Source organism: Oreochromis aureus, linkage group 22 (assembly GCF_013358895.1).
Source record: "Oreochromis aureus strain Israel breed Guangdong linkage group 22, ZZ_aureus, whole genome shotgun sequence".
Lineage (NCBI taxonomy): Eukaryota > Metazoa > Chordata > Actinopteri > Cichliformes > Cichlidae > Oreochromis > Oreochromis aureus.
In genome coordinates, this window is record NC_052962.1 from 7,625,153 (window position 1) to 7,643,158 (window position 18,006).

Sequence of the window (18,006 nt, forward strand, 5' to 3'; positions counted from 1 at the left end):
ATCTATATCATGGCTAAAGCAGTTCTGGATGGATGCAAACTGCATTTCGTTGCCCTGTACCTGTGCATGTGCAATGACAATAAAGTTGAATTCTATTCTATTCTATTCTCTTCTAATGAACTAATACATTTGTCATATCTCGGCATGGAATGTTGTGTGGCCTTAAAGAATTGAGAAAACTGCCATTGCATTTGAAAGATGTGAAATTGGAGAAATAGGAAAGTTGAGAAATAGGAAAAAATCCAGCAAACACCTGGCACAGGACTTGATAGATACTTCTGGCCCTTCAGTTCGTCCATCTACTGCAGAGGTGTTGAAGTCCAGGCCTCAAGGGCCGGCGTCCTGCAGGTTTTAGATATCACCCTGGGTCACCCAGGCCTCTGGAGAACTACAAAACATGTTGAGGAGGTTATTTAAATCAGCTGTGTTGGATCAAGGACACATCTAAAACCTGCAGGACACCGGCCCTCGAGGCCTGGAGTTCGACACCTGTGATCTACTGCCAGTGGAGGGTTGGATGTTAAGGAAGGAAAACAGGGATAAAAGGGTGAGTAATTATACAATTATACAAGAACTTTACTAAAAATCAGCAGCAACAGGTTGTATGGAGTGATGAATCCAAGCAGGAACACTTTGGTTCATATGGTTCTATTTGGTTCTAATGGTTCTACTATTGTACCCCTGTCAGAGGTACAATAGTGAACATCTGCAGACATCTGTAAAACACTCTCTCATAATTTGTCACGGCTTTTCAATCAGTCGTGTTTGTGATCTTGTAAAAATTGATGGAATTAGGAACAAACTATCTGGAAAACATCTTATTGGCAACATCTTCAGCAGGAGAGTGACCCTATTCACACTGTCAGTGCACTAAAAACATACCTGGATACAAAAACACACCATGGAACACAATCAGTCATGGCTCGGCCTCCTCAGAGCCTGGACCTCAACATTGTTGAAATAGTGTGGGATCATCTTGACAGACAATTGAACAAAAGGCAGCCGACATCCAAAGAAAAGCTTTGCATGTCTGTCAGTAAGCCTGGAGAACTATTCCTAAAGACTAGATAAAGAAATTAAAGGAAAACTTGCAAAAGAGAGTGCAGGCTATGTGGAAGAGAAAATAGTCACAGCAAATACTGACTTTCAATCTTATGTTTGCACATTTCAATAAATCACTGCATCCATTCCCCACTATCCAAGCAAAATATAAAGAAATGAAGGGTGCTCAAGACTTTTGCACAGTACTGTATAGTTCTACTTTTCCTCTGTCTACTTTCTCATTACCATACTTGATGATCTCTAACCTTGTTCTTTTGGTATACATGTGTCTGTTGGCTTCTTTTATTTCGCGCCTCAGGGGGTTGTTTGTTGTGCTTCTTGCTGAATCCTGCACGGCTGCTCGGTTCCATCAGGCGACACGCTCACGAGGAGACTGTTTCACAAAATAAAGGGTTTAACCATTCATGCAATGAATGGAGCTACATCCTCTGTTGCTAGTGTCATGTAGAGAATTACAGTCTTCGCAGACATACAAAGACTTATATGATGGATTACACACCCAGTTTGCATCTACCTTTAGCATTCAGGCTGCTCTGCTTAAAGCTCACACTCTCTCTTTTATGTAGTATCTACCCCATCCCTAAGAAAATACTGAACTCAGAGCTAACAGAAGATTCGGGGACTACAAATGTGACTTACTGTAGGTTGACAGTGCAATAGACTGCTTACTTCTCTTAATTCAGCTAATTTCAGATTTTCTTTTTGGCAAACACAAGGAGAATAACAATCCACATACAGAATTGATTTCTTTTTATTTATCAGTAAATACTGGTGCAGACAGTGGAACAGTTTCTCTGACCTTGAGAACTTTTCCTGACAAGAAATGCTTCAGTGAGAAGGCAGGCAATGTGAGGTTTTGATATGATGAAGTAACTGAAGTAATATCGCAGTCGACTGGTGCTCGAAATCCCTTATTGCAATCTATTTTTAATGAGGCGATTTCTGATGTTGCTTTACCAAAAAGTCACATTTATTTGGGGTGTTGTATTCGTGTGTACTACACATTATTCTCTCAGCAAATTGAGACACATTTACATGAGGGAATAATGGATTATATTAGATGCAGGGTGACAGAAAAAAACAATCTACAGTACCGGTCAGGGTGGCTGGGCCATCAAAATGTGACCAAGACACACTTTCAGGTTTATAGCAAAAGCTCAAATGGATTCTTTAAACAATGGCAGCAACTGTACCAAATTCATTTTTGTTCATATTTGAGCACAAACTACACACAGGGATGGAAAGGAGTTTGATTTGTGAATGGTAGCGTGGATTTTCATTGAGGCTGAGAGTTTTAGGCAAACTGCAGACTGTCAGTCTCAAATAGTCCAATAAATTTAGGGACTAATTTCTTTCTTTCTACAATTCAGAGGGATATCTTTGGAAGACGGCCAAACTCTTTGACCTGGCTTATATTGGGGGGCCTGGGGTCCTCCTCCTGTCAGTCAGATGACAGTTGTGCTCCATGGTTCTGAGAAGAGCTGCTTTGGTGTTTCCAGATATGGCAGCAACGGCAAAGACGGTTGCCGGTGACAGCCATTTCTTTTTCTTGGATGGGAATAGTGGAGGCTAATAACCTACTGAGGTGACGTGATGGGACAAGGAGGTTAATGTTCTGTGAGGGTATTCAACCCAAACTAAATGGGAGCTCCGAGAGACGCAGTGCTGCATTGAGCTCTTGATTAGCTCTTTCGGTCTACCATTGTTGGTGGTAGCAGGAAGTTACTAATTAACCCTAACCCATCACCGGTGACGGTTAGCATTTTTAACAAGGCTATCGAACTCCAGGCCTCCAGGGCCGGTGTCCTGCAGGTTTTAGATCTCACCCTGGGTCAACACACCTGAATCAAATGATTAGTTCATTACCAGGCCTCTGGAGAACTTTAAGACATGTTGAGGAGGTACTTTAGCCATTTAAATCAGCTGTGTTAGATCAAGGATAGATCTAAAACCTGCAGGACACCGGCCCTCGAGGCCTGGAGTTGCCTACCCCTGGTTTAAAGGGTAACTTAGGTCAGGGTTTAAAGGGTTAACTAACTTTTGTTCCTAATGCTTTAGAGAAAGATTCCCAAACTTGCACAATAAACTGAGGGGCCTGATCAGAGACTATGTCATTGGTATACCATAGAGATAGTACACATGCTGGATTATGAGCTTAGCTGTTTACTAGGCAATTTCGGTAGAGTGATAAAAGGAGCAACTCTTGAGAATCTATTGTTGATTGGTTAAGATGGCTATATTACCTTAGGTAGAGGCAGACGAGTTACAAAGTGTAAAGCTGTGTGAGACCAGGGATTACCTGGGAAAGGCAATTGTCGCAGTAAACCAGAATCGGGAACAGGCTGCACAGGCTAAGACATCATCTCTAGTGGTGCTGGTCTCAAAGAAGAACTGTATAGACTTTAGGTTACAAAAACTTGGGCAATAAGTTGTGGTAATGTTGAAATGACCAAAAAACAGCCTCCACCTAGTCTGGAGTTAAAGACAAGTTGTTGTGGTCAGTCCACACTATGAGCGGCACCTCTGATTCCTCCAACTAGTGTCTCCATTCTTCAAAGTCCAGTTTTACGACGAGCAATTCACGTTTACCAACATCATAATTCTTTTCAGCATACATCAACCACAGTGCATAGAAAGCATACTGGTGGAGCTTACTGCCTGGTTCCACATGCTGTGAGAGAACAGCCCACACCCCGTGCCCAAACAAGACAGCTGGAGTGGAAATGACACGTCCCCATTTCCTGGGATTTGTAGTCTCTTTCCTCACTACGTCCATGGATTATATATTCTAATAGGAAGTATCACTAGCTCTTCAAACATCTTGGGCTCGTCTTGAAAATCTTTCATTTTATTTTATTCAAGAGTGATAGATGCACAGGTGTCTGTTTCTTCCCTGGCCCCAGTGTCAAGCCCGTGTGTCTGTGTCTGCTTCTCAGTGTGTTTCCTGTTTTATTTTGACAGTCCCTCGTCCTGTGTTCAACGTGTTCAGTTTTGCTTCCCCTGTCTCGTTACGTCTGATTTGTTCCTCCTGCGTTCCCACCTGTCATCCATCCTCTCGTTATCCTGTGTGTATTTAAGTCCTCAGTCTCCCTCTGCTTGTTGTTGCGTTGTCCACGTTAGCTGTGTGCTCTTGTGTGTATTCCTTGTGCCCTCATTATGCCAAGTTGTGAGTTCCCTGTTTCGAAAGGTTTTAGTTTCTAGTTTATCTTTAATTTCTTTCTTTTGGTGTTCCTTCATACCTTTTTCAGTCTGTATCACATCAATAAAGCTGTCTCTTTTAGATAATTTCTCTCACCTGTGAGTCCTGCGTTTGGGTCCTACCCTTGCCTACCACACAGCCTACTATGACAGAAAGTTTGAAACGATCATTAGGAAAAGCTCAGAACGAGCGACTGAATAATATAGAGCACTGCAAGGGAAAACTGCTACTCATCCCCTAAAGATTTAGGCATCACATAGCATGTTTGTGTATGGAGGACTGCGGCAAAGTGGTGTGGTGAGTCGGTGGGAGGCGTTTGAGGGGGCTTAGCATTTATGTATTGAACTGTGTTAAACATCTGGTGTAGGCTTTGGTGAGTGGAACATATTTGTTCAACCAGGGAAGCCAAAATTTGGTCATGTAGACCTAATAGAAAGCCCGCGTCTGCAGGGTCCAGAGGCTGGCCGGATTATTCTGTCATATTTAAGTGTTATCTGGACCCAATAAGCATAGTGAGACTGCTGACTAGCACTTTAAACCGTTTATTGAACAGATGAGAAGCTCGATCAAAAAACAGGTTAATGACTCAGGAGGGTGAGTTCATTATGGCAGTGGGGCAGGAGACGAGAGATAGACTTAATAGAGGCCAAGGTGGGATTGAAAGTAATCCAAAGTGTAGCTCAAAAAAAGAGTGGCTCACTTGACATTTCTTGGAACTGCTGATTTGGAGGGGCTGTTGTCAGTGAGGTGGGTGTTGGAGGCAGAGTTGATGACTTGGTGGAGCGCACGCAGGCAGGTATGTAGCAGGTTTCTTGATTGGCAGTCAGTTTTAGAAAAACCAGTTCAGCTGGGCTCAGAAGACTCCGTGAAGAAAATATGAGTCAAAGTAGAGAGGAGCTGAAATAGGAGATGACTCTAGAGCAGAAAAGGATTTAAATGAACAAAAAGCATGAACGCTAAGAACAGGGAAGGCCTAATTAATACTGTGCGCTACTCCAGTTTTTCTTATTGATCTGATACCAAGTAAATACAAGGTCAGTATTGCTGACACTGATACTTTTACTTTTTTTTTTACTTTTATGACCACTAAATCATGTGATTTTTACTTTCACAGTAATTAGTTAACACAACAAAGCCCACCTTTCAGCTTTTCATTTTGAAACTGTTTCTGGGTTGTTGTTTTTAGACCTGGAGCGTGAATGTGTCTGTCTCTAAAGACTTTGGGTCAACTTCTGTTGATTAAATGTGCTATAGGCTATAAATAAAATAGACGCAACAGTCAACGCAAAGACATTTCATAGTGCATGTTTGAGGTACATTTTTTCATTCCTCCCATCCAAAGAAATTAACACAATTCACTGAGCTACATCCTGAACTTATAGAAAAGTTAATAAAGTATCAAACCTATCTCACTAGTATCGATCTGATACCAACACCAGCATTTGTATCGATACTATCGATATTTAGCTCGATCCACCCACCTCTATAAATTACCACTATATTGGTGACAACAATTTGGCAGAGAGCAGTAGTGCACGGTCACTTCTTACATATCTGGAGGTGAAGACAGTGCAACACAGATGGAAGGAAATCCCAATAGAAACCAACTTCGCCTGCAGAGAGAGCCTGAAGGAACCCCAGCCCACATCTCCACCTGTGAACAAGAGAGAGGGAGCAAAGGCGGGGCCTGCCTGGACCATAATAAATAGATCTAAATGAGTAAGTGAAATTTGGAAGGTCTCATTCACAAACAGGAACTTGTCTACTAGAGGTGGCCGTAATGTTAAATAATGGAATGGTTTGGATTGAAATCTGGTAAATGGACTAGTTCTTATATAGCGCTTTTTCACTCTACCTGAACACTCAAAGCACTTTGAAATCTGGTCATTGGACAGACCATTTGAGTATAGTGATGTTAGTGTCATGTTCAAGTGTCTAAAGTGTACCAAGAAAATAAAACTTGGTCCCTATGATCTGAATGTTGCAGCAGAAATCGAGACCCAGCAGACCATGCAATGTTTTTCTTTCTTCTACGGTCCAATAATTGTTAGTTCATGTGAATTATAGCCTAAGTTTCCCACTCTTAGTCGTCAGTAGTGGCACCCAGTGGGGCCTTTTGTTGCTGTAGCCTTGCCTGGTTCTGGGTTGGACATGTTGTGGTTCTACATGTCTTGGTTGTAACGAGTGGTTATTTGAGTTACTGTTGCTTTCCTCTCTCTAGATGTAGCTTTTTACCTCTGACACCAGCAGAGGATTTCCCCCCAGAGAACTGCTGGACACTGCTCACATTATTTTGGACCATTCTGTATGAATCCTAGATGGTTGTGTGGGAAGATCCCAGTACATCAGCAGTTTCTGAAATATTCAGACCAAGCCTTCTGGCATGAGAACCATACCATAGTCAGAGTCACTTAAATCACTATCCGTCCTCATTGTGATTACTACAGCCGGGTTCAATGGACCTTTAGAAGACAAAGCAAAATAGGTGGAGATTTCAAAGCTTCTAGCAGTGTGACTGCTTCTGTACTGAACATCTTACCACAAGAGCCTTTAATTGATTAGAAGTGCTATTGGGAGGGAGACAAAACAAATCCAAGTTGTACTCACATATATTGCCTATCTGCTTCATATCAATGGTCAAATGCTATTAGGAAAGTTTTCTTTAGAGCCGATAGTAAATATTTATGACTTCCAATTTCTTGAAGTCCATATCAGGACTTGAGAACAGGATGTTCTCAATGTTTTGTGCCTTGAAGTTTAACTTTCTGTAAGCCATGTAGCAGCCTTGGTTGTCGTGCTAGTTGATGTTAGCTGCTTTTCCTTTTCCTTTACATATAACATGAAGGACTTGCTGATTCAAGAACATCCAGAGTAACAAAAAGAAGTTAGCTTTATAAATTTGTTACCCACACTGGTCATTGCAAGAGGCAAAACAAGCACTGTTTTACAAAAAATATTGGTTGCTGACTTTAATGTGAATCTAATTTCAGTCTGTATGTTTTCTGCTCTGTCATACTGCACTCACAGGAAGTTTCTGAATAAGAGCATTGGACAAAACACTTAAAATGTAAATGCGATCTTTCTACATGGCTGGCAGGCATCTCTGATATCAGTGGAATTGCCTCTTTGTCAGTGTACAATTGTACATTTGACATTTTTTTTCCTTAACAACAGAGTTAAGCTGACTCGCAGCTGAAAGACCATACCCATTATGGTACCATAACAAAGTGGAATTGTAGGGAGACTTGTGTTTCAAAAAGCACTGATAATGAAAGGTTCCCTGCCTGTAGCAGGTAACCATGGTGTTTCCACTTCCCAGACACATTAAGCTCTTGTTGGTGACGTGGTGGAGACTCAGGCAGAGAGCTGAACAAGGTGTTCTCACCTCTGCGCTCTCTGCTCTTCTTGACCTTCATTAAAATGCCATGGCCTGTAGCAATTAATGCCACCAGGGCACCTGAAATAATGTGAGGCAGATTAACCTCGGGATCAAACAACCAGAAGGCAGTTGGTTTAAGCAACTGCTTGACACTTGTAGAGTTACTATCCATCTTGTATGTGAGTACTAATGAGGGACTACCTTGATAGTGTTATGAATTATGGATGATACATCTTATATAACCAGCTTTGTGTGAAAATGAAAGACCACTTGTAGTGAAATATCTGCTCTTTCACAGCAGTCTCTTTGCATAGATGATCACATGTTTAGAAAATAACTTTCTAGCTCTAATTATTGTTTTGTTGTATGACTGTTTTTTTTGCAATTCTAATTTATTCTCTCAATCCAGTCAGAAATACATGCCCTTATTTCCAGTGTGATGTAAAATCACATTTCAAACTGTAACATATAAAATGTATGGTGTAGAATACAATAGAATAAAAATGAAACTTCTTTGTTGCACTGTTATGGTTTTGATTCATCTGACTCGTTTACCGACGCAGCAGGTGGTCGTTTAACTTCCCAATATCCATCATGCAGCACATCTAGGGTGAAGTTTGGGTTTTATTTTATGTTTTAAATGCTTACATTTTCAGAAAGTTCATGTTATGAATAAAGTCTCTTACATTTTGGCATACAGTTTTTCTGTTGCAAAATGTTCCTATTGGATGTTCCAAACGGAAAATCTCCATTGAAAATGGCGGAGATTACCAAACCCTAGCCCTAGCCTTACCCTTGATGAGTCAGCAGTGGCCTGGTGGACGTGGAAGAGGATAAAGTAAAAAATGTCTGATAAACCAGAACAGCTCTAACAAAGTTTGCAACAAACAGGTGATTGTTGTACTATATGTACAATATGACATAATACATGGTTACATTGTAACCTTGGTTCTCTTGGAGAATTCCCTTATATATTCTATACATAAATGATCAGAGATAGGCAGTAACGCGTTACAGTAATGCGTACTTTTTTCAAGTAATGAGTAATGCAAGGGATTACTTTTGCAAAAAAGTAATAAGATTACTGTTACTTTCCTGTAAGCAGGCTGCGTTACTGCGTTACTAAACCATCGTGTCTCATGACTATGATGTGACCACGTGCGACGCCCGTAGCAGCAGCAGACGTGTGTAGATCAACAATGGATAATATGGAGTGCGGGAGAGAGTACGACCATGCAGCGCTTAAAGCTTGGACGCACTGACATTATTTTGAGTTTGATTCTGTAAAAAGTGACAAAAGCATCAGCGTCTGCTGTACACTCTGCATGGGAAGAAAACTTCTTTCCGCAGCGAAAAATTAAACTTCAAATCTGAGCAAGTACCTAGCACGCCGCCACGGGAATGTGAAATTCACAGAGAAACCCCCGGATCCTCCGGCTAACATGACCGCTGTGGCACCGGGCAAACCTCCACCGGCCCCGCTCCTGCTAATCAGGTGACAATAGATTTAAGAGCGACAGGACTTAGTGCCACTGAAATCGGGTGACTGTGAAGTCCATTGCATATAATGCATTTTAAAACTCCTTAAACGTATCAGTGACTCCTTGGGATCTTTCAACTGATCACTTTCCAAGCAGCCGACAGGGTTTAAGCTTCACAGTTAAAAGACAGTTTTGGGACTGCTGTCCTCTGTCAAAATGTTATCCATTTTAAGCAATCTTAAGAATATTTTCTATAAACTTTAACTTTGATATATTATTTAGTCATGAATATTTAATGCTCCTGACAAACACTTTTCAGATTTGTGTTATTTGAGGGATTATGTTTGACTCACGAGCAGATCAGAGACTGACAATTCTTTCAGGGTGTAGGTTGGTGGTTAATTCATTAAGCCACTCTACAACTGTGGGATGGTCCCTTTTCTTCCCATACAGGAAAAATTATAATAATAGAATGATATAATAATTGGATTTAGGCAGCCAGCTGTGTCAGTTTCAAGTTTAAGCAACAATGACTCACACTCACAGAGACCTATGGAGCTCACATTGTGGGTGTGGGCAGACATTCAAAATAAGTCATAGTAAAGTGGATTGGATCCAAACAAAGGTTGAGTCATCCAATTTATCATGAAAGCTGCTTTGGTATATTCAGAAGTGTGTAAAACATAAGAAGCAGTTTGGAGGTGAGTGTGCTGAGCAGCAGGGGGTGTGATACATTTGTTCGCTTATAGATTGATTTTTGAGATTGTTTCAAAAGACATTTACATTTTTTTAAAGGGTTATACACAACTCTTTTGTGTATATATTTAATGCAGTGATATACATCTTTGTATCTGTCTCGTATTTGCCATGAAATCAAAAGAAAATGAAAATGAAAAACACTGTTTTGGTAGATGATTGAGTCATACTAACTTTGGTTAGTCTCCCAATAATATGTTTTACTGTCATCTAGATCACTGTATATATTGGGATGATTTGTACCTTATGAAGATCAGACTACTTCTGTGCCCTAATGCAGGGGTACAAATATGCACCTTTGCAAAGTTATGTACTGATGTCATTATTGATTTTTATTCATTCACACTAGGAAATGGGCTGGTGTTTGTGTAGTGCTTTTCTAGACTCCTTGACCTTTTATATTAATGCTAAACCTTAGTACTGCTATGCTGCTGATTTACATGACATTTACAGAATGCACCCTGTTAGAAAGCATCATATTGAATAAACAGTAACATTTGAAAAACATTTTCTGTATAATTTTGTATGTGTCTTTTGTTTTGGCTGCTGATATTGAACCTTAAAATCTAGAAGAAAGTATGCAAATATGATTTAGTTATTAATGTTCTTTTCCTTATATAGCACCAATTTACTTCAACAGTCTCAGACAAAGACCTTATAGAGAGAAAACCAAATATCCTTATGGAGCAAGAATAAAACAGTTGGCATTTTGTTAGCTCATCCACTTCCAGGGGCAGAGAGAGGCAGACTTACATGACAGAGACACACAACGGTAATAGCATGCAGTTTTTAGATTGTAAATACACAGGGAGTCTGAGAGCGTAGAAGAGAGATGCTCTGTGCATCGTGATGCCTATAGCAGCATAATTGAAGCGCTCTTCAGGGTCACCAGTCCTAACTTGAGGTTGGATCAAAAAGATAACTTAAAAAACATTTTTTTAAAGACAGGTTGTGTGATTTTTAAACTCAAACTGAAGTTCTGAAGGTTACAGTGAGGAGCTTAGGTCCAAATAGAACCTTTGGTTTTGTGTGAATTTTGAAGGTGCTTTTTGAAAGTTGTATTTTCAAGCTCCTGTATATTTTATATATTATTTGAATGAAGTTCATTCATTCAATGTAAAGTCACAGATAATTGTCACTCATTTCAAATGTTTTCAACTGGTAAAAGGTTTGGACTGGAGGCAGATCTGCTCTTGTAAAAGATGCAAAATGCAGTGTAACATTGTCTTGCAGTAATGCAATGCCTTCTCTGGAAAAACAAAACAAGAAAACATTGTCTAGCCCTGGGAGCATATGTTGCTCTAAATCCTATAAATACAGTACCTTTCAGCATTGATGGTGCCTTTCTAGATATATAAGATACCAGTTCCATAGGAACTAATACAATGTCTGAGCACTGATAGAAACCCAGACGGTCTCTCAGCTTGTTAAGGTTTCCTCTGTATTATTTTAGGGTCTGAACCTTACAATAGAAAGTGCCTTGAGGCAAATGTGATTTGGTGCTGTATAAGCAGAGATGTAGTTTCTGACACTTTATGTTTTTAGCACCGGGTTTGCTGTTTGACAAGCCAGTGTGATTCGATCAGCACTCTCAACAACTCCTTTAATTTCAAATAAAAAGCCACTTGAAATGTCCACTAACACGCTGCCTCGGTGCATACTGTGAAACATGGATGGAAATGCACCGTAGTGCCATGGCATTTGGTACACACATTAAAGTTCTGCATTATTTTTTTATGGTGGGAATTTTTAATTTGCTTGTTGCTTTATGGACCAGTATCTGTAAATCTAATTACATTTCCCCCCCATGAGAAAAGCGCTGTGGCATTAATTAGCAAAACTGAACTAAGATGTCGAACAGTACACCTGCTGAACATCAGCAGCCTGACAGCAAAGGCTCACAGAGACGATAGCATGGCTGGTGATTCGCAGAGTAATTTCATCGTGGCTTGGTTGTAGAAAAAGGATGTAACATGAAAGCGCACTGATCTGCAGCTTTTACCTCCTCCCACTCCAGACGATACTGACGCGACTTTCAGGAGGCACTTTTGTGTCGTCGTGTTATCAAACTTCCCACTACGGTTTGTTCAAACATTTGAAGACTGAGTCAACAGATGTGCAGTGATACAGAAAACGTGTTCAAACTGAAATATTCTAGGAGAGACGTTAAGATCACACACAGGATACTGAGCTTCTTTGTTCTTCCTTTTACCTGTTAGCAGATGTTTCTCGTATGCCCTACTTATGGAAATGCTGTAAAACAGAAAGTGTGTTCCTGTTACTAAAGCAATGCAATCAGCTGCTACATAGGTTATTGCAACCCTGAAATTTTAACATGTTTTAACGGATTCCTGTCTAGGAGATCATTTCTCAAAGATATTTTAGTGAGTCATATCAAATCTACATTTGGCAAATGTGCAGGATCTCACTGAATGGATTGTGAGCTCGTCTATGTTTCAGACACACTTTGTGCCCCAGGCTGATAAGACCGGTGTGTTTTACAAACAAATCCCGCCTGCTGCAGCTCCAGTCTCGTCTTCCTCCCCTTGAGAAGTCTTGCAGAAACACAACCCTCCTTTTTCAGAACACGTCTTAATGTTTAATAGTAGCGTGACCGGGCTCCTCTCCTATGCTTTTATCATTCATTAAAGTACGATTCTCTTTCCGCTGTGCTGCGCACAAACACACGCATTCACCTGTGCACACATGAGCACAAAGCACCTGTGCATGGCACAGGCTCTGCATGGTAGAGCAAATATGTCTGTTCCCAAGACAACGAGAGATAATAGAGTCATTATAACAGGACAAACAGATTACACAGTGCAATGCTGTCGCGGACTCCACACAGCCCATCAGCAACATCAAAGAAATACTTTAAGACATTTGGATAGTTTATCCTACATTTGATGGCTTTTTTTCTTCTTTGAAAATGATTTTTGTGTGTGTCAGGAGTTATGCAGCAGGGACAAACTAGAAAACCGATAAGCTTTTTTGGATGTATCGTCTTATCAGTCCAAGATAGACGGCACCCAAGTGGATATTATTTGATACAATAAATCTCAGAGATGATTACTTTTACAAGTTAATATCCACTCTGTAGGTCTGTAGGTCATCTCTCTGAATCCCTGTAAAGCCCTGTTAATCATCTTCTGTTTATTGCCTTGGAAATGCAAGGACACTAATGAATGCTGGAGCAACGAGAGCTCCGACTGACAGGACATCACTGTGGATATGATTTTATTGCTTTTTGCTTTTTTTCCCTTTCAATATCTTTCACATCTTCTCGCATTAGTGTTATCACTAACAGGTCCACATTTTTAATGGTACATTGCTTTCACCATCAGACTGACATTTAGGTGCTTATCTGTCCAGATTTAAATAATAAAAAACAGGAGAATCCACACGAGCCTTGTTGGCAGAAGTTGAACCAATACCTAACACACTTCAACAAGCCTGTGACAGGAAGCTCAAATGACTGAACAGAAGTAGTTTTTAGTTGGCATAATGTCTTCGAGTGCAGCCCATAATGCTGAAGGATTATCTGTGGACAACATTTGTGGTAATATGCATACTCTGTCGAGATGTAATCAAATGAAAGCTGTCACTCCTTCACAGCTGCTGCTGTAATTCATTACGTCCTAATTACTCGCTGAGAACAAATTTAAGCAATAAGAATCAATATCAATTAATTTGCTAATTTTGAGCAAGATTGGAAAAAGACAGATGGCTGGGTATACAAATCTGTCCTGAGATGTAATTAGAGTTGTCGAAGACTTTGAGATGCCACAGGCATATTTTTGCTATATTTTCCACATGACATTAACCCTGAAAAATATTTTTTCTCCTGCAATAATTAGTAAATTCAGTGGATAGATTGAAGAGGCATTTTCTCTAAAATGCTGATATTTGCTCACATGATTAAGCAGTTGCAATTTGCATGATATATATTTGCATTAATACAATACCTGTGTTGCAATAAGTCTGCAGTAAAATTTATTTTCCTTTTTTTAAATGTATCTTTATCCACATTTAAAGTAATCGCTGCTCATTGTTCAACAGATTCAGTCGGCTCATTTGTAGTCAGCACGCAGCAGCAACACTTTATGCACACACTTCGAACTTCACGGAAAGAATTTTCAAATAAGCTGTGCTGCAATGCAAAACAAACACCTACGCTCAGTGTTTTTACTCAAGTTTCCTGCTTTTAGATTTTATTCAGGAAGCTCAAATCCTTTTAAAGACGGAAATTCGAAATACTGGACTTTTATTTAACTAACAATACTGTCCCCACCTACGTTTCATCATTAATGGCTTTTAAGTTGTGAGGGGGATTAAATCAATTTAACCTGTTAAAACAATTTAAGCTGTCATAAAGTGAGAGGCTGTTGTCTGTTTCCTGTGAGTTTCATAATAAGTAATAGGAGTTAAGGAAAAGTAGCAATACACATTCTGAAAGTGAAATTTAGTGTAAGCAGTTTTATTTTGTTTATTTTGAAAGAAGAAGCATGGCTGGTCTGGCCTCTCTGCAGTAAGGTTATGATTAGGTGTGGTCTGTTGTTGTGCTGCAACATGATGGTACATCCTGCTGCATATCGTGTGGGAAGCCAACACTTTTGCACTGTATAAGTTTGATTATCGGAGTTGAATCAGGCTCGGGGCGAATTGAAAGATCAAGATTAATGTATATATTATTTCTTTTAGTTATGGGAAAAGGGTTTGATTTTCCCCCCACTTTAGTTTGCTCTCTCATTAATGAACAAGCAGCAGATCTCAGATGTCTCTGTGAAAAATTAGACAGCCTCTTTAATGCCAGTGCTTGGCACGAGATATGATCTGTAATTGCTCTTTCCTCGCAGATACCGACAAAGCTGATGTGGATACTAATCCTCGCGTCGATTGCTATTACTTTTATTGTATCATAAAGAAGATCTGTCACTGCTTCAAGCTGCTTAAGTCAAATGACACATACTGTAAGTGTGTCATGTAAGTGTAATCAGACAAGACGAATATGCAGGATTTCTGGTTTTAATCTCAAGCGAGGAAATTTGATATGTATAACATATTAGTGGGTAGAGTGGTTATATATTATTTTAGATTATTAAAAGCAAACTTAAACCTGTGTAATCAAGTTTGTGTTTTGTTTTTTGTTGTAAGACGGGGGCACTTTGGCTGTGGAACAGATTGGCAAATAACTGCTTGTTTGCATGTTTGGATTAATTTACAGTTGCATTGTTTTATTAATTTGTATGGCTCAGTGCTCCACTTTGCTAACCCACTTGCAGTGGAATTTTTTAGATTGTACCCAAAAAATCTGCATAAAAGAGCTGATGAAGCTAGAGTATGTTAACATTAAAACCAAAATAATAAACCCAAAAAACCCAAAAGATACATAAATCCAATGAGAGCTATTGATTGGTTGAGAACCATAAATCATTTTGAAATAAAGCCAGCTCAAACTAGTCAGCTAGGTTAGCAAGGCGTTTTCATAAACTCACTGTAATAACAAATGCAATGCTAATTTTAGCTAGCAAAGATAGGCTAGGCTTAGAATAGGCTTAAAACATGCTAACACTTGATAAAGCATAACTGAATAAATAATTAAAGAATGACATATTTAAAAATTCACCACCAGCACTGGTCTTATCAATTGGCGTTTGAAACCAAGAATATTTGCTGTAAACATGTTTATTTCTGCTGTAAGCATTTTGCCAGAGGGATCGGTTGTCATTAACTCCCTTTTGGAGTTAGCCTCAGTTTGAGGAACTTCAACTTTTAGCGCTATGCTGGCTGTTTTTCAGCATGGGAGGTTGCTGTTTAGTGCTAATTTAATTCTAATTTCATTAGTGCAATCTGCTCCTTTCATATTACGCGCAAAACGACAGTGCAGCTTTGAAAAAAAATTCAACCACTTAAACTCTGCCATAGGATAAGACAACATTTGAAATCTTGCTTAATGCATTTCTTTGAAGTCCACTAATGAAACCTCAGGTCAGCAACACACATTACATATGCAAATATAAATGCTCCGATTGCAAATTAGATTGATCGAGCCAAGTTTGCTTTCAGCCTTAGTTAAACACATGCTTGTGTGGGTGGACGGCCATATGGGAAAAGACAGAATCACAATTCAAATTCAAAACACAGAACATTAAAAAATGGTTTTTTTTATGTATACAGTACACCAAAAATATTATGTCTCTGTTTGAAGGTCAGTTGTTGAAGCGATACACATGCCAACTGATGGTGGGTGTATCTTGGCTAGGACTTTGGTGTTTAATACTTGCAGCTAAAGGCTTTGCTAGAAGAGAGATAATCAATATGACGCTCTACAGGTTTCATTCATATTGAAATCTACGAAGTAAAATTCAATTACAATTCATGCACTTAAAATCAATTACACTTCATTTAGAAACCCAGTTGAATATGGTGCATCAATCCTATTGTTAACCCCACAGGTTGATTTCCAATAGTCTGTTTGTGTGTGAGTCAGCAGCTTGTGGTCTAAAGATAAAGTCTAATTAAGCTAAAAGCTTCACTGGCTCCCCCATGACTCTTTTCCAATCCTTCCTCCAAACTGTTTTACCTCGCCGGAAACTTCAGACTAATTGGACGCCCCTCCTGCCATAATCTTTGAGCCCAAATAAGATTAATGAGCAGACACATTTCTGTGGCATGTGCCTATTCAATACCTCTTTTGGCACGGCTTGCAGACTCTTTAGAAGATTTCTTGCTTGGTCATGTTTGTCAACAAAAGCTGATTTTTGAGTACGGTTACAGTAGCACTGGTGGCATCATAAGCAGCCCACACTTAACGTCTTTCCGCATCACTAATTTCTGCTGTCTTTCTGCTCTCTTCCCAGGCTACGGGCACGCGGCGCCAGGGACCGATGCAGGAAAGGCCTTTTGCATGTTTTACGCCGTCCTGGGAATCCCTTTGACTCTTGTCATGTTTCAAAGCCTGGGCGAGAGGATGAACACTTTTGTCAAGTACCTTCTGAAACGCATCAAGAAGTGCTGCGGCATGCACATCACTGATGTGTCCATGGAGAACATGGTGACGGTGGGATTTTTCTCCTGCATTGGCACGTTGTGCATCGGGGCCGCTGCATTCTCCCATTATGAGGACTGGAGCTTCTTCCAGTCTTACTATTATTGCTTCATCACATTAACAACTATTGGCTTTGGGGACTTTGTAGCCCTTCAAAAGAATCGGGCCCTCCAGAAGAAGCCCCTTTATGTGGCCTTTAGCTTCATGTACATCCTGGTGGGCCTTACAGTCATCGGGGCCTTCCTCAATCTAGTGGTGCTCCGTTTCCTGACTATGAATAGTGAGGATGAACGGCGGGATGCCGAGGAACGGGCCTCACTCGCCGGCAATCGGAACAGCATGATCATCCACATCCAAGATGAATCGCTGCACCGGGCACGGCGGCGACGGGAGCCATACCACGCAGAGGTGACTGACCTGCAGTCAGTGTGCTCCTGTATGCACTATCACTCGCATGACAGCCCTAGTCCGGGGATGGGAGGTCTGGGCTGTGCCTTTTCCCACAAGAACTCATTCAGCTCACAGCTGAACCCCAACCAGTACTTTCACTCGGTTTCCTATAGGATCGAGGAGATCTCGCCCAGCACCTTGAAAAACAGCTTCTTCCCTTCGCCCATCAGCTCGGTGTCTCCAGGCCTTCACAGCTTCACAGACAATCACCAGCTCATGAGGAGAAGGAAATCTATCTAGACCCCAACAACCACAGGACCATAAGTTTTTTACACAAGGTCAAACATTTCCAATGCTGCTCCTTTACCAAATCTTATTTCTGCACTTTTTCCCTCCAGTTTGGTTGTATGTAATCGAAGTACTCTTGGGAAACTATTCAAGAACAGCAGGCGCGGACACAAGGGGATGCAAAGCATGAAGCATGGATGTCTATTTTTTCAAGAGATTGCTCCATTTAAGAACCACACAACACAAACTGCAAGACTTTTCCTTATTACAGATTTACACTACAGAAATTGATATATTAACCTTTGGTTACATACCAAATGATGCACACTGGGGGAAATGCTATTTTTCAAAGGGAGTTGTTTCACCATAACTTGAAGCAGCATTTACCGTTATGTATGTTTCC

General features: G+C 40.3%; 1 protein-coding gene across 1 annotated transcript in view; it reads left to right on the forward strand.

The window, feature by feature from the left end:
* Nucleotides 1-17,771, forward strand: part of kcnk9 (potassium channel, subfamily K, member 9) — a 54,569-nt gene extending 36,798 nt beyond the window's left edge. Inside the window, exon 2 of the mRNA XM_031741716.2 lies at nt 16,738-17,771. Coding sequence (XP_031597576.1) covers nt 16,738-17,615 — 878 coding nt within the window. The 3' untranslated portion in view covers nt 17,616-17,771. The remainder of the gene's footprint in view (nt 1-16,737) is intronic.
* Nucleotides 17,772-18,006: the final 235 nt, after the last annotated feature.